Below are 25,294 nucleotides of genomic sequence, written 5' to 3'. Positions count from 1 at the left end.
GGCCGTGGAAGATGGTCTTAATTATGACCGTGAGTTACAGTATTTCCTAGGCGAATGAGTGATTAATGGATGGGTCAGCATGTGAAAAAGAAAAAATGATAAGCAGATGGAGTGTTGGTTTGTTGGAGTTGCGATGTTTCCTCGAGTTTGTAGTTATTTTCTAGCTGTATGTGTCATGCAGTTCCTAGTAAGTTCTGCATGGGTACATATGTTCATGTTATACTGAATGAGTAATTAGTAAAATGAAAATAGAGAAGTAAGATGCATATGTTTCATTTAACTAGTTGAGGAATGGGGAGTTGTCACACAACGTGTGATTGTTGGCAGGAGTAATTTGGGTCGTTTTCCTTGGTGTTAAGAAACACCACATTTTAATTTAACTGTTGCTATAACGACAAAAATGATTGATTCCTGAAATGAATTAAGGTTGCCATATTAAAGACGGGCATTACTGTTAGACCATATTATGGTATGCGATTATGGTGAATATAGGTATTTAAATTGTAGGTTTGGCGGGGTTAAACTAAAAATAATAATGGCCACGACTATTTACGTGGATTACTGTATATATCCGGTTTTAAAAGGATAAGCTTGATTAGATAGAGTCAGTAGCTCGTTTGGTTTCATATATATGATTGAAACCTATTCAAAACGGCGCCCGAAAAATGCGTGTCTGGTTTCACTCGGTACTATTGAAACCTATCCAAAATGGCGCTCTCTGATTACTAGAATCAATGGATTGTTACAGGACTGGCATTATCAAGGCACTTTTGGATGAAGATGAATTGTTGTATTTAAAAGTGAATCGTCCACGTTATCCTTGTCTATATACTTTGCCAAAGATTCATAAGGACCTCCCTTTTCCACCAGGGAGGCCCATTGTGGCAGGGATAGGTGGTCCAACAGAACGAATTTCACAGTATGTCGACATGTTCCTACAGCCGATGGTAGTGAATCTGCCATCATATATTAGGGACACGAAGCATATTCTAAATATATTGAGTGATATCACTTGGGAATCAGGAATGAAACTAGTGTCGTTGGATGTTGTATCACTTTATACTAGTATACCCAATGATCTAGGTCTGAAAGCTATTGAATACTTCTTGATGAAAAAACCAGCTAACCAATGGGGACATACTCAAATGTTATTAACAATGACGGATCTTATATTGTCAAATAATTATTTTCTATTCAATGGGGAATGGTTTAGGCAAACCCAGGGAGTGGCTATGGGTTCAAGATTTTCGCCTGCTTTTGCAAATCTATTCATGGGCTGGATGGAAGAATCAGTGATATGGGGCCCAGCAGGTATACATTGGAATGATGACATCTTATATTGGGGACGATATATAGATGACTGTCTTTTAATATGGACAGGAACGGAAGAAAAACTAAGAGGATTTATTGACTACCTGAATAGCAATACTATGAATATCAAATTTACTTCTTGTGTTAGTTCTACTAATTTGGTATTTTTAGATGTGGAATTGTTTATAGACAATGATAAAATCTGTAGTAGGATGTATCGTAAGCCTACGTCCTGCAACGCTATTTTACATGCGGGCAGTGCGCATCCCAAACATCAGATTAGGGCAATTCCCTATGGAGAAATGTTACGGGCGCGGCGTAACTGTAGTGAGGACAACCAATTCAGGGAATGTATAAAGGATATGGAAAGGAGGTTCACCCAAAGGGGCTATGACAAAAGAGACCTGGAGGTGGCTACACAGAGCGCTCTCAAGATAAAACGCGCATCCACCTTAAAACCCCCAAAAACTAAAGACAAGTCAAATTGGATTAGGATGATTACGGATTTTAATCCTATAAATTCAATTCTCTATAGGAGTATGCACAAGCACTGGCATATCCTGAAGGCGGATAGGACCCTACGGGAATTTCTGTCAGACAAACCACAAATCACATATAGAAGAGGGAGAACTTTGGGTACAATTCTGAGTCCAAGCTACCCGAGAGAGGCTGAGAAGGAACAATGGCTTACCCAAATGAGTAAGGGTTTTTTTAAATGTGGCCATTGTGGGATGTGTAAACATGCGAAAGATAAAACTAAACAATTTCAGTACAATGGTAAACAAGTATATGATATTGTGACTAACATAAATTGCAGTACCAAATTTGTTGTATATGTAATTAACTGTATGTGTAAGAAAATATATGTGGGAAGCACAATAAGGGCTCTTAAAGACAGGATTGCTGAACATTGGAGAGCTGTAAAGAACAATGATCAAAGATATCCAATTGCTGAACATATACAAAACTGTACTTCGCAAGGTTTACATAAATCATTCCAATTTTGTGGTATTGAGCATGTTAAGAGGGAAGCGCGTGGAGGGAATAGAGAACTCGCACTGCCGAGGCATGAGGCAAGATGGATCATGCGCTTGAGGGCCGTGGAAGATGGTCTTAATTATGACCGTGAGTTACAGTATTTCCTAGGCGAATGAGTGATTAATGGATGGGTCAGCATGTGAAAAAGAAAAAATGATAAGCAGACGGAGTGTTGGTTTGTTGGAGTTGCGATGTTTCCTCGAGTTTGTAGTTATTTTCTAGATGTATGTGTCATGCAGTTCCTAGTAAGTTCTGCATGGGTACATATGTTCATGTTATACTGAATGAGTAATTAGTAAAATGAAAATAGAGAAGTAAGATGCATATGTTTCATTTAACTAGTTGAGGAATGGGGAGTTGTCACACAACGTGTGATTGTTGGCAGGAGTAATTTGGGTCGTTTTCCTTGGTGTTAAGAAATATGAGAGCTGTATAAAATATTATTGGGGGGTGGCATGTCGTAGTGTTATTAATTAGGATTCTTACTAAGAATCTGATGATTATCATTATTTATAGGTCTCCGTACTTCAGAGACTTGGATGAACAATTCTGATTAACACTTCTAAAATAATTTCGCTAATGGTCACGAACAGTGTTCAATGAAAGCAGGTGAGACTATATTTCAGTCGTTTTTGTAGACTTGAGGCCTGACTGACATAATATCTTTTAGTGCAGTGTTATTTAGAGCATAATTTGCATTTTAGGTAAATGTGGATAACAGAAAGAGATCATTAGGAAGGAGTTAAGGACAATATTGCTGTCAAAGTGCATTAAGGTATGTGTATATTATTAAGAAGTTCTGTTTATCCTCGCCATTCTTGCCTCTTGTGCTCCGCAGTGTGTTTTACTAGGTGTTTTTTGTACTTTTTGGAACTTAGGAGACAGTTACACAAGATTAAGGTACCGATTGGATTTATTTAGAGGCATGAATATAGGGTGTGGTTCACTATTGGGAGAATGGTGCCATCACGAAAGTGCTTAGTGTTCACTGTTACAATGGTGGAGGTTTTTTTGGAGTGGATATCCAATCGATGGGTCAAAGTGTTTAATATATCAATTATATGCAAATATGTTATTATAATAACAGTGTGAAGTCACATAGCATGTTTTTCCTTTGCACATGGAAGTAATGTGGGCTATTGGACATGAAACAATTGAGTTTCTATACTCCAATGTATATTATTTATTGCTTCCAGCCCTGAGGAAGTCGCATGGGTTATTCCCTATCGACGAAACGCGTTGGGAGTGGAAGAATGTTATGAATAAAGAAGTTTGGAGATTCAAATGAAAATAAAAGAAGAAGAGAAGCCCACATCAATGTGTATCTAGTTTTGTGACTGTAACAGGAGACGTTGATGGTTAATTTGCGGGTGCTTCGACAAGAGAAAATACAGGTTTGCTTCAGGACCCATGCAGGGCCCGCTGAAAAAGTACCTCGGATGTAGCAAAGCCTTGATGCTGAGGTCATGATGCGTCAATCTTTTCCACGCAGTCAGATCGCTATGTCGTCGTCGAGCTTCACTGAGATAAAGGCAATGCGTTGTCGTGCCGCACGGAACGTCATAGTCGGGCCGCACAGGCTGTAGAGTTGCTCTTGTCAAACAACCTCTACATCGGTGTGGAAGGGCGATGCATTGTCTTCAATCAGTGCGATGTTGAATATGCGCCGGTTTTGTAGTAAAACAGCTGCGTTACCCATTTCTGAGATCTAGAACTTGGATGAGAGCACTTCAGGCAATGGTAGGAATCACAGAAGCTAGAGTCCAGTAGCAACATCAGAATTGCAGGAAGTCTTTTATGTCCCTGAGACTTAAAAAACCAGACGGCAAGCCAGCAAGCCCTTGGAGATCACTTGTAGGGAAGGCAAAGTCCAGCTCTCCTTCAACAGAGTCAGGGAGCAACAGCCAGCAGGGCAACAAGCAGAAACGCAGTCCTTCCAGAAGGGCAGTCCAGTTGAACCCTTTAAGCAGCGCAGCAGTCCTTCTGACAAAGGTTTAGTTCAAAATCCAGAAGTGTCTAATATTAGGGGGTCAGAGACGCAGTACTTATACCCAAAAGGGCTTTTGATGTTGGGGTGATGTCAAAGCAGCTCTCTGAAGTACAAAATATTCCTTTTCAACCCAGTCTTGTCTGTCAGGCTACCTGTGGGGGGTAAATCAGTGCTTTATGTGGGGACAGGACACTACCTATTGAAGTTTAAGTGACAGCCCTTCCAATTCCTTCCTGCCCAGGAAGACCTGTCAGAATGCAGATGAGTGCACAGAATGCAGATAAGCCTTGGCTTCCTGTGTTTGTGGCTGTACTGAGGGAATGCACAAACTGTAGCTATCACCCAAACCATAAATGTATTGGAGACAGGCTGTCAGGCACATAGAGCTGTAAGTGCAGAGAAATGTCCACTTTCTAAAACGGGCATTTCCAAAACAGTAATGTTAAATCCAACTTCGCCAGTAAGGAGGATTTATCATTAGCATTCCAAAGATATGAAACAGTTTATTAAGAAATTCCCAATGCTGGCCTATGAGATGAGTAGGCCACACAGTAGTGAAAAATTAAATAGGCTGTTTGTCACTACCAGGTCATGCCATACATAAAAGTACATGTTCTACCTTTTACTTACATAGCACCCTGCCCTTAGGATTACTTAGGGCCTAGCTTAGGGGGTGACTTATATGTAATAAAAGGGGAGTTTAAGGCTTATATATGCATCGCTGTGCATTTCCTTGTTCCACAACACACCTGAACATAGCCTTGAAAAAGTTATTTAAGGACGAAACTCATGTCGGCTGAGATCATCTACGAGAAAGGGTGACCACAACAACTGTATCTGTGAAACAAGAAAATGAACAGCAATGCATATACAATTTGCTATCAAATTGTTATATGTATAATTAAGTGACAATCAAATCAGAGAATACAGAATATGATCTGATGCATAATAATCTGGGGTTTGTTGGAGTTTAAATCAGAGGCAGGTGCTCTGCTTACACTGCCTTCTGGCTCCCTGTGATGTGCAGACAAACTAAGCACTTTACACATCTCACATTGTTGAAGGATGAAAGTTTAAGCTAATGCTGTATTGTCAGTTATGTGAAATATATTATGTGGCAGCTGGAGCAAATGGTCGAATAGGGGTAGCTTTGCGTTTGCTGTTGGGGGTTCGACTGAGACCCTTAAAATCATGTTTCTTTTTGGGGTCGACTGAGACGCCAACAATCATAAAGGTATTAGTCAGCTAAATAATAAGTACAGTCATTGAAGTTATGTGCCATTGGTTAACAGAAATAACTCTCCTCTTTAGCTGGTAGGAGTGGTACATAACTAAGCTGTAATGAATAAATATCACAGTCAGTGTTGTAACTCCTGTTATGAGAAAATGTGATTAAAATGTGGCGCTCCCGTATATAGTGTGGATATTTTTATTGAATTTCAGACATGATTCAGTTAGGTGTTGGACTTGAAACGATTTTATTAGGAGTATTTTTTAAGGAAATTATTTACTGAACAGAGAAAGTAAAATATTTGAAAAAGCCTTTGGGCATCCCTGTATGTCGACATCAGTTGAGTAAGCTGTCTGCCAATCAGGTTCACCTCTGATGTTATACAGATGCGTACCAACCAAACATCTGTGAGTGCGTTACCACTCACCAATACATGTGGCTACAAATAGTGTTGTTTTCCTGCAAGAAATTGCAGGTATTCTCAAACACAATAATTAGGGTGCTGAGAGTTTGACACCTCCCTTTAAAGCACAGCAATCTTTACAAATACGTGGCTCTCTCTATAAATTACAAGACAGCTACAGTCCTATTCCCAGCTGTTAGAAGTTACAATCTTCAAAAAAAAAATCCTAATACTAAGGTAGACCAGCAAGGTTCCTGGATATTGCATTAAATGAAGCGTTTTTTCTGGCAACCTCGACTCTGCACTTTCAATTGTTGGGGAAATGAACACATCACATAGACTCTTGTAGCCGCCGATGCATGAAATAATAATAATGTGTCTGTATCTGTGAAAGATTCTTTATTTTCTTTTTTGAAGGGTAGTGATGAGTGCTCCTCACAGTGTTGGTCACCCATTAATCGAATGTCGAAGGCCACCATGATCATGGCAACGTTGCTAGTTTTCTGCAAAGTGTAATGATTTGTGTAGTTCTGAAATGAAAAAAGGAAAATCTTCCACTTCACTCCACCCCACGGGAACATGAGTCGAATCTCTACATTTGATGCAGTGTGGATTGGAAAGAACTGAGAGCTTTAGAGTCCTTGACATGACATTGCCATCTGGCATCCAGTCCTAGAGTAGAGAAGACATCCATGGACTGTCTTGAGGATGGCACAGCAGGGATGTGATCACTTTTGTGGGACCCAGTGGAATAGTGGAAGGGAGTGCCAGATGCCTGAGTTCTACATGCAGAGGCATTCTTCAGTGATAGCTGTTTGAAGGCAGCTACAGGTATTATTCATTTATAATCTTTGGTAATTGCAGGATTCTGGGCTGGACAAAACTGAATAGCCCACTGCTGGTGATAAGTATAACATTTGTGAGTTATTATGAAGATTTCTCTAAAGGTATGGTGCTAAATTCTGTTTTTCTCTTGAGGGAGGGTGGGGGCACAGGTGCTTACCTCTGTATAGCAGCAGTAAAATGCACAGAATCCTAAAGCCAGCACAATTAGACTGGCAAACATGAAGTGACCACAGCAGAAACAGGGTCATCTCTCACATTAATTCTGGAAGCAATTAATATAGCAACTATTGAATAGTGGAATATGGAAGAGGCACTAGCCTAGAGCACATGGCTAAGCAGGGGGTGGACAGGAGACTGAGTGCTGGAGTATGGTAGGGCATTTCTGGATTTGCAGAGACTGAGGCCCCTGTTAGGGAACAGGAAGTGCTGCATGCGCAGGGGCAGGTTGGATACTGAGCAGGAACTTTGGGAAGATGCAGTGGACACGATCACTCTTGTGAAGCGTGACAGGACATCACTAGTCCCACGCAGTGACGCTGCCAAATTGGACCAGTTGAACTTGAGATCCATTATTTACGTCTTTCTTAGAGTCCATTGTTAATATCTCCCTCAAATCCTAATTCATCTGAATTAGTTTATGGAAAACCTACACACATATTCATTCTGTGGCTGTCTTCATAGCCTCTTAGTCCATCGATGTTAATATGCTTAAAACGTCAGAGGAAACTGATTTTTCTTCGCCCCTGGCCCTTATGTACATCTGTCTATGAATCTCAAATGTAGAATAGGTTAGGATGTATTTTTTAAATGTGTTAATTGATGTCTCAAACAGTCTTTTTAATGGGTTTACATCAGATATTTCCACAAACCCAGGAGGGTTTCAGAGGCATGATTCCACGTTGTACAGCATATGCTTTTATTAAATTGACATTCAAGGAAAACTCCAGGTTAAACATTCACACTAGATAGTTTACCTTTAAATTTATGTCAAGCATTTATACACCCACAAGGAATCAATGTATCAAAAGTACAGAAGTATCTTTGTAAGGAAGGCATGAAACCAGCTAAAGAAAAGAACAGTACAGTGCGTACAAATAAATATTCAGCTCCCTGACAACAAGTTGTCCAATTAACCTAAGGCCTGGGCCACACAGTGGACATCCAGGGTTGCCCTGAGGTATTTTATTCAGATGTTAACACAAATGCCATTAATACAGATGTTTCCTTACTTCCTGTCATTCTCCATTTCACAAGATAATCCAAGCATAGACTACCACCCACCTCCAGTGCATCCGGGAAAGCATGAATTATTTGACACAAGAAGCTGGTGCCTGCCTGAGCAATCAGTCTTGGAGGCTTGAGCACTTTTCTTCAAGAAATCACAAGCCAGAACTTGTGCTAAACTTGAACTTTGAGAAACCCTTCGACTGGAGGACATGAAACCTCTCTCTGAAATAGGTGCATCCCTGACGGGCCAAGGTTTGCCACATTACCCTCTCTGAAGAGTTTGTAATCAAGTTTGAGGCTACATTGTCCCTTTGCATCATTGCAGCCTATACCATGAACCCACATTGGAGACAACCATCAGGTTTTTCCCTGCTGGTGATACGTTTACTCCTAAAATGTTTCCACTTTCCAAGGTAAGAGTCCTTCAGCGGGACCAGTCGCATACCAGTATCCATCTGCGTATTCTCCCTGGATGGACACAAGATTGTGTCTAGCTCACTTAACCGTATGGAGGAAAATGCCATTTCCTCTTATCTGTTTTACAATTTCCATACTATAACATTGGATGCCTTTCTCTGGTGTCTTCCAAAGGAATGCATTTTAGTTTTCTTTATACCTTTTAATGCATAAAACAGAGTTTCTTTATACTGTAACTTTTTTTTAAAGTAATTAAAGGTTTGTTTTTTAACTAGCCTACTTTGCACTTTTCAAGTCCTTTATTTCTTGAAAGGAATATTGTTTGGCAAGTTGCTACATATATACGATGTATGTTGTCAATGAGGAAGTTTTTGCTGTTGAGTTAAGAGATCAAGGGAGAGATAGGGAAATCATTTTATCTCTGTGTGTGTCAGATGGTTTGAACCTTTTGGGAGCTCAGTCATGGAGTACGAAACAATGGCGGTCTATCTTTCACCCTGATTATTAAATCCTAATATTTGTATATATTCCTAAATGTAAAGATCTCCATTCCCTAATTAGGCATGCCAAAAACTGACATGTCCTAGATTGTGAAGAAAAACCTGATCAGACTGTCTCTGATCGACGAATTCGATTGAACTGGTTTGCTGAACATTTCCACAATGACCAACATTCACCACCAGGCAAAGCACTCTACTAAATACCCCCAATTTTGAAACTATGCTTTCATCGGATCCTTCTCATTGGTTTTGCCCCTTAAGCCCTCTTGGCACAGACCCTCTTGTGAGTCTCCCTCCTCTCCTGTGCATATTGTTGGTTCGTCTGGTTCTGTCTATCCATATCCCTCTTTTCCCTCCCTCTTCTCCTCCTCCTCTAACAATGGATGTGAATACAGTGGGGATTACCCCCTCTTCCTCCGTGTTCCTCATTGATGTCCTACTTTTCTCCTTTCCTCGTTTTATTCCCTCAACTTTTCTCCTTCTTGTATTTGCCTCTTTATTTGCCTATGCGTTTGTCCTTTTACCTATGAATAATTACATTCTCTTCTTTTCTATCTCATCCATCTTGCATCCTTCACCCACCGTTCTCTTCTACTTCTTCCTGTCTGCGTTGAGAGTCACGATAGAATCAAAACACAGACTTCTTCTGCACCTCAATTCTTATTTTTGCCTTGCCAATTTCCTATATTTGTTTGGTTCAGTTTACAGTTTTCTGGACCTATGAGCGATATTATAATAATTTTGTTCTTTTTCCAGTAATTTAGACATTTGTTGACCTTCCTTTTCACCATACCTGACTTTTGCTAGATTGCCATGTGCTCTTGATTTTCACCAAGCTGGTTTTTCATCTAATCTATGTAATTACATTTCCAAGTGCATAAGAGGGGGCAGGTGTCGCAGCATAGATGCCATGGAAACCAATGCAGTCATCGAAAACAGTCTCTCCTGCAACTTACTTAAGCAGTACACAGGCATATTTAGGATGCAATGGATACCTCACACCCCTGGACCCTGGTGCCACTGCACCTGCTGTACTAATGATAGCTAAGCTCCCCTGAAGTACCTTCCACCCCATCCCTTTAGTGTTCCTGGATCAGGGCGGCGTGCATGTGTTTGTTAATGCAGCTCTGACAGCCTGGCCTCTACTTATATCCCATTCTTCATGCTGTTTCCAATCCCAATCCGCTCTGTGCCGCAAGAGCAGAAAAATACATAAAATGTAATCGACCTCAGATAATGCCAGCCTCTATTTATGCTTATGATGTCTGGAACATCGATGCATCACATGGGAGCAAAGGCCACCTGTCACAGAAAGGGATAATGTATCTGTGTAATTGCATTGCTAATATCACCCCGTATCAGTATCATGACACGGGTTATTTATTACACAAAAAAGAGCGAAATCAGAGCCGCTGATTATACACAAAGGCTCATAGCAGAATGCATACATTTATATTTCGTTGATCAATGCCGCATCCGTGGCATGCAGAATCCATCACACATGACGGTCTGTGACCAATCCTTGTAACCATCCGCAGTGTTTCTGGCAAATGATCGGGCCACGTGTATCAATCGATATTCCAAGGAAAAATAGAAATTATATTCTTGTCGTTTTTTTTGTTGCAAATTCAGGATATTTACTAGAATCTCATCAGGGATTTTTCAAAATGTGTCGAATAGTTTTCCATGGTTGTGAGGCAGTTCATTGATGAAAAATGGGCCAATTCTTTTTACCTTGAGCCCAGATTCAATAAAATATAGATTAAGATTACTTGAAGGAAGCAATATTCAATTGTCTAAAAGATATTTTAAAATATGCAAAATAAACATACTTCCTCTTTCCTCCCCCAGCTCCAAGTTGAGGTCACGGATGTCAGTGGCAAGGTGATTGATGGGCCCACAAGTCTGAAAGTCGTAATTATTGATCAGAACGACAACAAACCCATCTTCAGGGAAGGACCCTACATTGGACATGTACTGGAGGGATCGCCAACTGGTAAGACATGTTAACTTCCCGCGTTATCCTATGGTATGGGGCAATAGTTTATAACCCAGTGACAAGATGCTTACCATCAATGTCACTTCAACACAACACACACAAAGCAGTAAGGAAAAAAGGCATGGTGACCCAATTACGTATTTTCTGTGTGGAATCCTGCTAACTATGAATGCCGCTCTCACTACCACCACGTCTAGCACATGTTTTGTGCTCTAAAGTTAGTGTGATGTCACTCCTGCTTGAAAATGAAGAATGTCACATGTTTTCCAAGGTTTTCGATTTCAGAAATAAGTTTGAGGTAAATAAAGTAGAGGAAAACTAGCATTTGACACTAACTTGTGCCTTTATATTGTGCTGTATGTGTAAAATGGAGCACCCTGTCTACCATGTCTTCCAAACAAAGGTTGCCACAAAAGGGTTTATTCCTAAAGGTATTTTGGAGATTGAAAATAGGACTCATGTACCATTCTTTTGCAATGATGCTAATTAATGTTGTGGGGCCATCGTAAGAGTACATAAAAGAATACCCCAGTAGTACCACTTCCTGTAATCATAAATGCCTTTGGTGGGCCAGCCGCATTCAGTCGAAAACAAAATAACAAGGGGAAATCGAAAGTCGTTTATCCACTGGTTTTAAATCTGATTTCAAATCTCACAGATCATTTAGGATGTTTGCTCTTTGTTTTTGCACTTCACACATCCCCTAAGACGAAATGTATAACATGTATGTTTGCCCCGTTATAAATCTGTCTATACATCAAGTCTGCTGAACTGACACGGGTATAACTGTGAAACGTGAGTAGTGGACACTCAGACTCAATTCACAGAAGGGGCAGCAGCTAGTAACCAAATGTACCCCTTGCTGGTAGTTGCCACCCAGGAGAGAGTGAGCGGTGTGTGGCAGAGTGTGCAGTAGGTGGTCAATCTCAGCCGGGGGATCACTGCTCCTGGTTTGGTACCGCCTAGTTACATTCCACTTGAATGTGTCCATGAAAATGGGTTCTACCTTTCTCTTTCACAGTTGTGACTCCTTTAGTATAACAAAGTGGGTGATGGAAGTGAAAACACCACCCAGAACAAGACTGGTCTATTTCCAGTTTCATTTTTAGAATTTCTTCAAGGATGTTTTCAAACGTTTATTATAATATCTGAAATAAACAGTGTTGATAAATGGTGTTTATTCAAGACGCTGCCTGATAACTTTACTGTTGTTGCAGATTAATAATCATAGGTTATAACAGACTGTCACACCTCAGTTTATTTGAAGGCATCCGAGGGCACAGCACAAGCGAGGCTATGTTGTGCAGCACAAACAATGAGGTTCAGCAAGGGGAAGACTGAGTCACCTCTTTCCACAGTCAAGCACCAACATTTCACAATCACAAGGCCAATACCCCATGGTTTGGTATGATGATGGTTGTTTTAATGTGTGTGCACTACTTCTGAGGCATATCTATCCTCCATTGCTGGCTGAGTACGGGGTAGCAGTGGGTATTCATTCTGTAACTCACTGCGGTCCCCAGCAGAATAGGGCAGTTGTTCCCACACTGATAGGTGCCAGGCACTCCAAGGGCCACCGACCAATGACTGGAGCAGGAAGTCTGACACTGTGAGTGTTTAACATCTCACAGGCTGTGAATGTCCCATCAGAGAATTTCAACTACCTCTGTTTGTCCAAAGAAGTCTCGTATTTAGTTTAGCAATAGAGAACACTATAGACTTTTATGTAGTTTTGCATGGTGTATGGTGCTATGTGTTAGGGTGTTGTTTTTCAAAGTGATGGAAAAGCATACAGTGAACAGATAAGTGAAAAGACAAGGAATTAGATGGTTGGAAGCTGTATCCGATGTTCCTTAGTTACAACCCTTGCTCTGTAATAAGTTCAGTTAAAAAGCAAGTCTAACCAGTGCTGTCTATAAAAGATTCCTGAATCTCAGGTGACTGGGTTCTGAGCTAAGGGTGAGGTTGAGGGCATTTCACATGGGTGCGTGCATCTTGTTGCTTCAAGGATCTGCCTTAATGCTTCATTCTCATGCTCACAACCTTTTCAGACCGAATGAAGACCAAGCATTTTCCCTCAAGTGTCGAAATGTGGACTAACGCCCAGCGAAAATAAAATGAGTCCCTAAAATCTTCAGTGATGTATCAAAAACAAAACTGCCTTTTGCACTGCATATACCTCTCTCACCACTTGTCTACAACAGACTGCATTTTTGTTCAATTGGTTCCCCTGCACCAGCACATTTGAGCACTCCTTACTTCCTCTTGCTGAATGTCTTTTTTAACTTTAGGAATAATGGATACATTATTTGCATATGCTCTGTTAATTCTCTGTATTTATACTCTAAACCATTCTGCACACCTTCAATGAATAGGGATATAGCTCTATCATGCAGCATCCATTATGAATTCATTCAAATGATTTCCTTTTGTTGAACATGGTTACTGTATTTATCATCTTAAGTTCTCGGGTTCACAAATTCATTGTGCAGGACATGGCTTCTATTATACCCAGCTGTGTGGAGAGATCATATTTGTCAAAAGAGAGTTCAATAATGTGCTCCTATTTAGGTATAAAGTCAAAAGCCACATTCCAACTGTGCACATCACTGATATCTGGGGGTGGAGGTGGTTTAACATAGAACCAAATATGAGAATGCTCTTGTACCTGAATCAGAGCCCCCCCCCCCTCACTTATCCCCACTCAGCACCTTGAGACCCTCACGGGTGAGTAGTCCTGCTTTATAAGATTATTGATTGATTGACTGAGGGGCTGCTCAAGAGGAAGTCCAGCATCAAATTACGATTGAATGAAAATATAACATATGAGCCATTTTCACAAATAAAAACAGAACAATGAGTTTTTTTTCACAATGTGCAAGCTTTCACATTGGAATCCCAAATTAAAAATGGGGAGAGGATGGATGACTTTGAATCTGGGGAAGCAGGTTCGAGTCTGGCAGGAGGCTCAATCATCCTGTGATTCTGAGCAAATTCCTTAATCTCCCCGTGCCTAAAAAAAATGAGTCAGTTTGTAATACAACTGGTGCTCACGTAAAGCGCTATGATACCTTTAGGTCAATTTAGCGCTATATAAAACTGCAAAGAAAATACACCATAGGGCTGCAGTCCAGCGCCCCATTGTTTGGTCTAGTAGACCACCTCAAAAATTACTTATAGCAGAGGAGGCTCCATCTTTGTGGAAAAGGGGGTGGGACTCTCTGGTATTGTACACGGTCCACAGAAGATTCCTTGAGTGATGATAAGTTACTAATGGAATCTGTAATTTTGGTTCCAGTTTCCCTGGCAAGTTTTCATTTGTCTCGGTATCTCACCTGAAGATTTCACAGGGGAGTCTCTATGTCAAAGACATCAGATCCAGAAAATAATTCTGATTGGACTGTTAACTCCTGCTACAGTCCCTCCTCAGAATACGGAGGCCTCTCGCTATGAGGGCTATATTCTTTTCTTTATTAAATGTAATTCAGTTGATTGTTAATACTGTTTCCAATTGGACAAAGCAACTAAAGAGTTACAGAATGTATGTATGAATGCAGGAGAAATGTGTTGGAAAGTGGATTATTAGTAGTGGTAAATGTGCATCTACCACTGGCAATAACGCCACTAACACAGTCTGTGGTTCAGAATAGGTTTTAGAAAATTATTCCCATGCTCATCTCTTTGAGGCTTTCTTGCGAACAGGCAGGCTTTACTTGAGAGACAGGTTTGTAAAGCATTTAAAAACACCAATTCAGTAAATAATTAGGAAACACACAATAAAAATCCAACACCAATTTATAAAAATAGGAAATCTCTTTAAAATGACACAAAAATGAAAATTAAGTCCAACATAGGGAACCGGAGTTATGATTTTGTAAAGATGTCGCACTATCTAGCACATAGAAAACTGTAGGGCTTATTGGGACATCTGGTCACGTTAGACCGGGACAAAGTCAAAGTTTCAGGCATACCGCGATGGAGCCCTGCACGGCTCCCCCTCACGGTAGTCCTCGGTCAAAGTTTTTACCTTCTCACTTAGAGACTTTCCTGGAGCTTTTTCTCCCTGGGTCCCTCGAAACTCTCTACTAGTCCAGATTTGGTGAGGGTTTGCCGGCTTGCCTTCCAACAAGCTCCCCGTCAAACCTATGAAAGTCAGACCTCCGGAGGTTTCCAGCAGGACGAACCAGAGATCCAGGCCAGCTTGCAGTTGAAGGTGGGCAACTTGACTCTCACGTTGGTCCAGGTCACCTCATCTACCTTCGAACTTGGAAACTTTTACAAAGATTATTTTCACGAGGTCCCTTGATGCTCTTTACCAGGCTGGATTTGGGGAGGGCTCACCTTCTTGCATTTTGACCAGTTTCTGTCAAACTCTGAAAGTTGGACCTCCAGAGCTTTTCAGCGGGATGGACCTGGAGGGCAGGCTGGCTCGTGGTTGTGGGTTGCCGGCTTGGTTGGCCAGATTGAGGGGTCCAATTATGGAGCTTTTTTTCCAAAGTTGCTCCAAACTTCTGGAACTTCTTCCTGAAGTTCCTTTGAGGGTCCCAAAGTGTCTAAAACTTACTCCAAGGGTCTACAAGCTCCAAGATGATCCTTAACAGTTTGGGACTTCAATTCCCACAATCCACTTGGACAAAACCTTTACAAATCCTCTCAAGTCACTCCAGGCTGGGGATTCTTTGTGGGCATGGTCCAGGTAAGCTCTGTTAACCTGCAGCTTGCAGAGAGTCCACTCTTTAGTCCTTTTGAAGCATGTTAGGTTGACAGGGCTGTAGTTCCAGATTGTGCAGCAGGCTCAGTCAGTCAGAGTGGAGGGCCTGGTTGGTGCAGATCAAACCTCTCTGCATGGACCCTTCTTCTTTCTTTAGTTTCCAGCAGCAGATCTGAGAGGCACTGCCCCTCTCATATACGTATTCCTTGTTCTCTGGAGTCACACAGGAGGGCACTCCTGTCCAATGAGGTGCAGGGCAACACCCCAGAGCATGACCATTTTTTCCAAAGTGTGGCACAACGATCTCGAACAAAAACACTTTTTCTCAAAAAATTCAATATAGCTGAAGTCTCAGGAGAGAGGCAAGAGCTGGCTAAACCAACCTTCAGGATGGCAGCTCATCTCCATAGTCTCCCTCCCCCTGGCAGCTTGACATTCCTTCCTTAAGCCTGCCATCTGGCTGGGTTCAAGGGGTAGGGGGTAGGTGGGCCTGGCTTCTTCTGCATGTCCCCTACTTATTTTGAAGTTCCTAGTTTATGACCCCTCCCCCTTGCTCTGGCATTCCTATGCTGCAGAACCCTCTCCTCCCAGAATGGCTCTTCACCCCAGGTGCCAGTTATCACTTCATCAAAGCACCCTGGCTAACCCACTTAACTCTGACCAATCAGGATAGATAACTGAAAGGTAGAATTTCGGCTTACAGACAAGAAAGTCAACAATAGCTTTTTGTTGGATTTATCAATATCATTCTACTAAGTCCTTGAATTATATTTTCCGGTATTTCCTGCTGGGAGCTATTAATTAATAACTTCTTGCCATGTCAACCTATGTGGCTGAGGATCTCTGATTAGGAAAATAAGCTGGGCAATTTCTCCAACACAGGGCTTATAAAACATCTTTTATAAGAACCTTGCCTATATTTACATGACCTCCCACTCCTGGAACACCTAGCGAGACTTTAGGGTTTCTGAATATGTAAAAATAATGCAGATCTTCACTGCAGAGTGCTCCTAGCACAAATGTCTGTTTTGGGAAGCACTTTCCTACAATGAGGGAAGTGAAATGTGCAAAGTCGAGTTTGGGCACAATTTGTTTTAAAAGCAGTCCTGAAACACAGGGCTGCTTTTAAACAGACCTCAGGTTCTCAGCAGTGCACACATATAAGTGCAAAAAGGCTGCTAGCCTCTAAACTGCTATCCCCTAATACATACCAGGGACTGAGAGGTAGTTTCAATCCCCCTGCCATATCATGTACTAGGGACTTATAGGGTAGGTCATGCCAATCATGGGGTACCCTAACGCATAGTGTACCCTAGTATGTGTAGGTGTTTTTACTGTATTCTAAGTGTGTTTTCAGCATATCACTGGCCCTGGGCCTGGTTAGGCAGAGCCCAGAGTCAGTTACCACAAGTACCAGTCAGAGAGAAAGGGGGGTGCAATTTTCTCCCAGGGTGTTTGGTGACAGGGACTCGTCATTTTGTTTTCTGTCCCTCACTGCTAGAATTTTCTTGGAGGTGACAAGCAGACACCTCTGAGAAATCTATTGGTTTTATCATTGTTTTTTTTAACGTCTTCTGTGCCCATGACGAGATAGTCTCGTCATGGAGCACGGTTGCGCTGTGCCCATGACGAGACTATCTCGTCATGAACCCCGCCCGCTAATGTAACGGCCGGCACAGTAGGGGGAAAGGGCGGGGCACTGAAGGGGTTAAGAAATGTTGTCCAGCGGTGCTAGATGGTGAACAACAGGGCTTAATTATTATTAATTTTTAAAAGAGCTATGACATGGACAGCAATGACCGCATCATAGTGCTTTTTTAGTTAATTGAAAGCATGCTACACAGCAGCTAGTGTTGCTCTGTACCACCATGCCTAAAACACAGTGTCTAAAACCATAGAAGTGCAGAGGCAAAACCTATGGGCTTTTCCAATGCTTGTTTTGTGCAGGTTTCCCCTCACTTTCCCTCTCCGTGTCCCTCACCGCAGTAATACACGGCATTGCCCCTCATTCCAGTCAGACAGTTATTTATATGGTCGTAGGCCTACGAGTGAAAAGCACAGTGCCCGATGTGGTTCTGAGGTCAGAAGTGAGGGTTCACAAAACTTTGCAGCTAATGCTGAATAATGTGCCATGATGCATGGAGTCAAGCGCCTAGAAGACAAAGATTCATAGTGCTTCTCACAGCCATTGTGTGGATTCCAAGTCTTACAGTGCCACAAAATATGCAAATAACTCGACTCTGCGCTCTTATATTTCTGCTGTCCTTTTCGCCGAGAAAGGATAGCTGCCTGCAGTCATCAGTTATATGCTGCATAAAGCACCAAGAAGTAGAGAGAAATGCTGTGCTACATTCTGAAAACGTATAAATAGAATGTACTTACTCTGTATGAATCAGAATTTGTTCCAGGCCATGTGAGTTATGTCAGCTAGAGAGAACCAGCAAGATGACACGAATATGACATTAAAAAAAAACTTGACATTGAAGATGCCAATTTATTCTTAGTACCATGAGCAAACACGATGGGCACAATGTCCCAAAATGACAGGAGTAGTAGGTATACACAAACTGCACATTGTGCACAGCAGAAGCAGTGGGTTCAGTATCAGGACACATAGCACGCCAGAAGCCAAGGGCTCAAGGCACAACACGCACTGTATACTAAGAGCCAGGATAGTGTCTATCCAGACAGCCCATCACAGATATGTGTGTGTTAAACCTTACTGCATGTACACTAAATCAGGAAATAAGAGTACAGTGCCCCCATGGGCAGCACAAGTTGTGTATCAAGTAGTGGTGTACACTGTCCCCGCGCTACTGTACACCATGGGCTAGGGTTGGAACATGCACACACACTTTATACCCAGAGACCAGAACAGCGAAGGTGATCCGTAAGCACACAGTGCATGAGGCGCCATAGAGTGCGGGGGGTTTCAAATAACTGAGATGGGGTCTGCAAGACCACGGAGAGTAGAGTGACGGCCTGCAGATGCACTCGTATGGAGTGCTCATTCATAAAAGTAAAAAAAATGTTCCCGCTGAGTGAGTAGCCAGTGGAAGTCCACTGACCAGTAGCCGGTTGCCAGTGACCAGAAGCTGTACTTGGTCCAAGCTCCATGCTAGGCAAGGACGGCAAAGAAACAGCGAGCCGAAGTGAAAGCGGACGTTGTGCAGGGGACTTGCTGGCCAATCAGGTTCACAGATTTGAGCGCCGTTGGAACAAACCAATGGCAAACTCAGGTAAGTAATGGACGGGTTCTAAGCCCCATTAAGACTTTTTATTATTTACAGAAGACTTAGCAGGCACAGCGTAAGTGCTGTGGATGCAAAACCTAAAAAAGACATGTATTATCCACCTACAGTAGGCAAATGGTGTAATTTTTTGCGCCGATCGCCCCTACTCCATCGGCCATAGGTATATGTTTTCTGTTGATGCAGCTAATCTGGACTCTGACTACATAAACTTAAGGTCCGCACTATCTACATGAGGCGGGTGGACAGAAGATTTGACAGACAGGGTACACTCTTGCATTTGATCGTGCATTTGTGATTGAGTACCCTGTCTGCCAAACCCTAAATCAGGCCCCATATTTTTCTAAAAATAAGATTATTTTACATAATGCACACTAGTTCCTCTAATAGTCTGTGGGGTATTCAGCTGCCCATCGAGGCAGTTTCAATGCAGGTTGCTTTGTTATATTATCTGATCAATCAATCGTAATCTGACCATTTAAAACTCTACAAACACGCTCGTTTCAGAAAATCCTTCCTGCTGTCTGCTTCCATTCTACCCTAAATGAATCCTCGCTTTCAGTTTTATTGACTTCACACGTACAGCTAATGGTTCCTCTTCAAATCCTCGACTCAATCAATAGCGCATGACAGCATTTGGTCATATTTCATCAAACGCCAATCACAGCATAACAGAGACGAGACAGACCAAGAGCTTTGCCTCTGTGTCATGGCCATGATGTGGATTGGTCCCTTTTCTGGCATGTGCTATTCATTTACATTCTTACTTTTCAATAGTTTTGCACTGCTAATTTTCTGACCATTTCTTTGATTTTGGGCAAAACGTGTATGCGCTTCGACAGGGATATAAAGCGATATGCAAATGTTACCAAATGCAATACAAATATCAACTTCTAAGAATTTGTAGAGCACATTTCTACCATTTTTGCAGAATCGCAGTGATTTCAGAGGCTGGGTTGTCACTACCCTTTTAGCGTTCTCATTTCCCAGTGTGAAGATGGTATGTGGACATTATGCGTGGTTGTGTTTTTTTTTTTTTTTTTTTTTAATCATTTTTTTTATTGAAATCCATATAATACAAAAATTTAGCATCTTAATAATCATACATCAAAATGTTGAATTTCATACATCAAAATTCATCGATATCATCCGATTCACTGGAATTAAAATGTTTTACATTTGTTGGTATTTTTTTAATAAATAAATTATATTCAATAGTCGTCGATTAGAGTGGACTCACTAATGTATTGTTTCGTGATTGATCCTGTTTGATGAGCTCCATGTAGGGTCTGTGATGGGTTTTGGTAGCTCATTTGCTTTCTATCTATAGATGAGTGTGCCGAACGACTTTACCAGTGGTTTCACCTTGCTGAGGTCCACAGCGATCTCTTGATGGTTTGTCTTAGGACAACACCACTTGAAAGTGGATATTTTTCAACCTCTTTTAGAATGAGAGGTTTTAGCATTATAACTAGGTTGGATAGGCTTTTTAATCTGTACTATTGTCGTAGGAACAATTGGGGCAAGGGATACTGTGGACTGGCGGCTTCAACACCAGGCCATACTACAACCGGACATTGCGACATGGCATCATAAGAATAGGCTTTAAAGATTCTAAAACTACAATAAAATACCTACATTTAATCGCGCTATCTTACCCACATGAATGAGAAATATTTGTAAGCCAAAGACTGCATGAAAAAAGTGGTGAGAGGTGACCAATTGGAGGCAAATTGCACATGTGTATTCTCAGACCCACAACATTGCTCACAGACATGTTTTTATGTCTCTGAAGAAATACCTTCCCATCACAGAAAATATGAAGTTTGTTATAAGGCATGTACACCCCATAAGCACAGCTGATGGGGTTGTGTGTAAGAACAAAAAGTGCAAACTGTAAAATATTAATATTATGGCTATTGTTATATTTCATATAGGTACCCCAATATAGGCCAGGGTAACATCCCAAACTTTAACCTCTACATACATAACAGGCTGCAAGGACTGATGCTTTACCTAGTTACAGTACTGCTTACAGAATGTTGGGTCTTCATTGAACAATAGCTTCATACATTATGCACGAGGATCCTTGGATTCTTGGAAACTCAGCAGGACTAGCATCTCCTGCATATCAACTATATACAAGGTTTGTTCCCGACGTCATCCTTAGTCTGACAGTGGCACAGCAAGGTAGTACCCCTGGGGATACCTTCGGGTATATAAATATCACATCTTGCTGAGATAGTTAGAGGAGATCAAGATTTCCCTGCCGGTACACACTGCCGCGAGACGCTGAGGTTCCTGCATGCAGATACTCCAACTCGCAGTAGTCTAAACATCCCTTGCGGGGTGTCCAACTCGAGACCAAGATGGGGTCCCACAATATCTCACTTCAGGTAATGGGGTTGACTTTATCCTAGAGGGATTCTTGGCTTAACACCTACATACTTGTTAGGTACACTTAGGTACATCTAGTTAGGGTAGCATTGTAGGAGTACGCATTTTTATTATCATGTATTCTTTATATTTGCCTGTGTTCATGGTTATAGCAAAATGATATAAATGATTAGGAGCACTAGGAAAGTAAAAGGGTCATAGATTTCTATCTATTACTGTCTAATGGTAGTTTCAGCACACCTGTTTTTCACTAGAATAACGACTGTTCAATAAATGCTTACTGAAAAAGGCCCCTACCGTTTATTCTGTGTATCTCTCTGAAGACTAAGTGAGCACGAGTGACTGAGCGAAAAGTAGTACACTGTTTCCACAGTCCTGAGGGATCAGGGTTGTCATGCTCGATAGTTGCCAAGGACTATTCTCTCCTTGGTAAGAGGAGTTTCTAGTGGCACCGTGAGCTAGCTGGTACACAGGCCAACATATCGGTGGGGGTGTCTAGAATCAGTCTGGCACCAATCCTACAGTGTGTGTTGTCTAAATGCACAGATCCTGTATAGGTTTTGTACGAACTACATGACATGGCACCGCCAATGTTGGTTGGGTACTTATTTAACAGTCAAATCCGAGTAGTTCCGTCATGCTATTCTCAGAGACTTCTACTCACATTTCCCCAGAGAGGTCTGGAGTGGGAGGGACAAAATCCACCGCAGCAGAGTAGGAAAAATCCTATGAATTGGCTGTTGGCTAATCAAGCTTGAAGGACACATTGTTCCGAATGTGCATAACACCTTATCTCAGGTCCCTTGAAGAACTCTTCTTACTAAACACAGTGACTGAGCAAGCGGATAACGCTGTGCATAACCTAAATCTCTCAGCCGAAGAAGAAGATGCAGATGCCAAACAAATTACAGAAAATGTTAGAAATGCCATCACCCTAAAACTAGCTTCATATGGTTTAACAGCTAGGGGTGAGCCAGTAACGTTCGTGATTGAGGCACACAAATCATTTAGAACAGAGGTATTCTATTCATGGGTTACATTCCCACAGGCAAATGAACTAATAAAGACATTTCATTACTACACAGAAGATGAAATACCGGACGAATAATGTCCATACGAGGACATTGAAGTTCCGCTCACTTACCAGGAGCATTTATACTGGTTTAAAGGAACCCTACTCCATACAAGAAATAAAGTAAGACTCCGTCCGCTCGGAAGAGATGGAGCAACATAGCCAGTATTAGCGGCCTATACACCACATCCTGACATTGAAACAATGCCAGCAGGAGACTTACTTACACAGCATAAAGAACTAATAAATCTTTACAGAAACATGACACACTTCGTGATGTGACACTCACAGTTCAGCCAGCAACAGCTACACCAACAGGTCCAATTCAAACATCAACAACTAAAATTACACCACAAACAGTACACACAGTGATGGGTAAAATGCCCACTAAGCGTGAACAAATGCCATTCTGGGTGGCTCAAAAAATAGCACAGCTAGAGGCGGTATTGTCAAACACCAGCCCACATGAAAAACACAGAATGTTAACAATTTGCTTGCCCATGTGGATAAAGCCCCAGATAGAAGATTGTACCTCTTGGGGTACAGTTTTCGCTGCCAAATATACTAGAACTCATGTTATCCCGTCATTAGCAGTAATACCAGATGTATTAAGACAAATACAGAATGAGTATGGAGCAGAACCTGCTCTGAACTTAGGGATGAAGTTACTAGGAAATTTTGCCCGGGTATCAGCTATATTATTAGCAAATATTAAAGGGGAAACAGCATCGGTGGCAGTACGCCAACGCCTAAGGGATTTCTCTCCTCTACAACAGGAACATGAATTACCCAAAATAATTGAAACTGCTTACGCAGAATTAGGCAGAGACAGTTTGGGGGGGTGGAGCAATAAATCCTCAACTAATGGGTAGTCCCGAAAAGGATACCTTTAAGCAAGCACCTGCTTCTTCAAAGAAGAAATGGGATAATACAAACAAAAGAATAAAGACAATAGATCTCAATCCAGAGGTAGGTCTCCTCAACAGGAGCCCTCCGAAAAGAGGTACAACCTTAGGAATAGGGACAATATTAGGAAACCTGACAGGTATCAGGACACTGGTACACATTCCTCTCATTCCTTTCAGGGTTCATCGAAAAACTCGGAGAGGAAAGGTCGGTCAGAACACAGAAAAGAAGAGTGTACGAAGTCCAGAGACGCACAACGCACTTCAGACTACGTTTCCAAAAAAGAAGCAAAAACTCAATTCAAAAAGAAGAAAGTAGCAGGTCTAAAAGTTAGACATGCCCAGGATTCTGAGGACTCAACTATTGAAGGGAGAATGGGCTCTGATGATGCTAGACAGCACAAGACACACAATTGATGGATGGAATGCAGAACAAATCAAAACATTCACCCCCAGTCAAGAGATCCATTCCACCCCAGTTTAGCCCTGGCCATATGAAAATCAGTCTTGACCCTGTGCCTCATGGGAACAGTCAAGCCCGAACTGCCGAGCCAGGTCCTCCCTGGACCGGAAACAAGCATTCTAGGACTGGTTTTGGGGTTTCACCCCTCTTCTGCCAGGATAGATTCCAGTGACACAGTGAGCCCAGGACCTATGTCTGGGCATACCTGGCACACTTAGGGCGAGAAAGCAAAAGGCACACAATTGATGGACGTAATGCAGAACAAATCAAAACATTTACCCCAGTCAAGAGATCTGGGTTAAATCCATCATTCTTTTGCTCACCATGCCACCTCAGTTTAGACCTGGCCATATGCAAATCAGTCTTGACCTGTGCCTCATGGGAACAGTCCAGCCCGAACTGCTAAGCCAGGTCCTCCCTGGACCGGAAACAAGCATCCTCGGACCAGTTTCGGGGTTTCACCCCTCTTCAGCCACAATGGCTTGATTACAGTGGCACAGTGAGCCCATGACCCACGTCTGGGCATACATGGCGCACTTAGGATGAGAAAGGAAAAGACACACAATTGATGGACAGAATGCAGAACAAATCAAAACATTCACCCCAGTCAAGACATCTGGGTTAAATCCATCATTCTTTTGCTCACCACGTCACCCCACTTTAGACCTGGCCATATGCAAATCAGTCTTGACCCTATGACTTATGGGAACAGCCCAGCCTGAACTGCCAAGCCAGGTCCTCCCTGGACCGGAAACAAGCATCCTAGGACCGGTTTCGGGGTTTCACCCCTCGTCAGCCAGGATAGCTTTATTCCAGTGGCACAGTGAGCCCAGGGCCCCCCAATTCATTCCTGTGTACCATGTCAGACCGTAGCGTGAACAGAACGCTCTGCATCATTACTTGGAATGTTAGCGGATTTGGAGACAAACTTAAGTGAAGGGTAGTACTCCAATACCTCAAGAGACAGGCCCCGGACATCGCCCTTCTCCAAGAAACACACCTCATTGGTAATTCCTGCAAAACACTAGACCGTTGAGGCTATAGGTTAGTGACACACGCAGGGTTTACGACTAGCTCTAGAGGGACCGGCATTCTTATTCATAAACAATGCCCATTCATAATACAGAATACCTGGATTGACAGCCAGGGTAGATACATGGCAATAGCGGGGACATGGGAGGGGAAACCCAATAAAGTACTCTCCATCTATATCCCTCCAGTGCTGAAGACAAGCACATTGTCCGACCTGGGTGAACTCCTGTTGGATTTTCTGATAGGTAACTTGGTGATGGGAGGAGACTTTAAACTTGTGGTAGGTGACCGGGTTGACCGACATCCCCCCGCCATGACCTGCATGACACCTCCCCCGATGGACTTTCTCCTGGCGTTTGGCCTAGTGGACCTCTGGCGCCATTTTAACCCCCTGAAGCAGAATTTTACCTTTCACTTCAGGGCCCATGGTAGTCAGTCCAGAATTGACCATATGATAACACATACCGATGATCTCTCCTACTTTACTGACGCTAGCTCCCT

At 42.1% G+C, this 25,294-nt stretch overlaps 1 protein-coding gene across 1 annotated transcript in view; it reads left to right on the top strand.

The window, feature by feature from the left end:
• The window catches only part of CDH13 (cadherin 13), a 2,339,058-nt gene that overhangs the window by 1,261,490 nt on the left and 1,052,274 nt on the right, over window positions 1-25,294 (top strand). The window contains exon 6 of the mRNA XM_085638428.1: window positions 10,815-10,959. Within this exon, the coding sequence (XP_085494554.1) occupies window positions 10,815-10,959 (145 nt within the window). The remainder of the gene's footprint in view (window positions 1-10,814; window positions 10,960-25,294) is intronic.

The sequence above is a fragment of the Triturus cristatus genome, chromosome 12 (genome assembly GCF_964204655.1).
Source record: "Triturus cristatus chromosome 12, aTriCri1.1, whole genome shotgun sequence".
NCBI lineage: Eukaryota > Metazoa > Chordata > Amphibia > Caudata > Salamandridae > Triturus > Triturus cristatus.
This window is presented reverse-complemented; position numbering and strand designations above follow the sequence as displayed.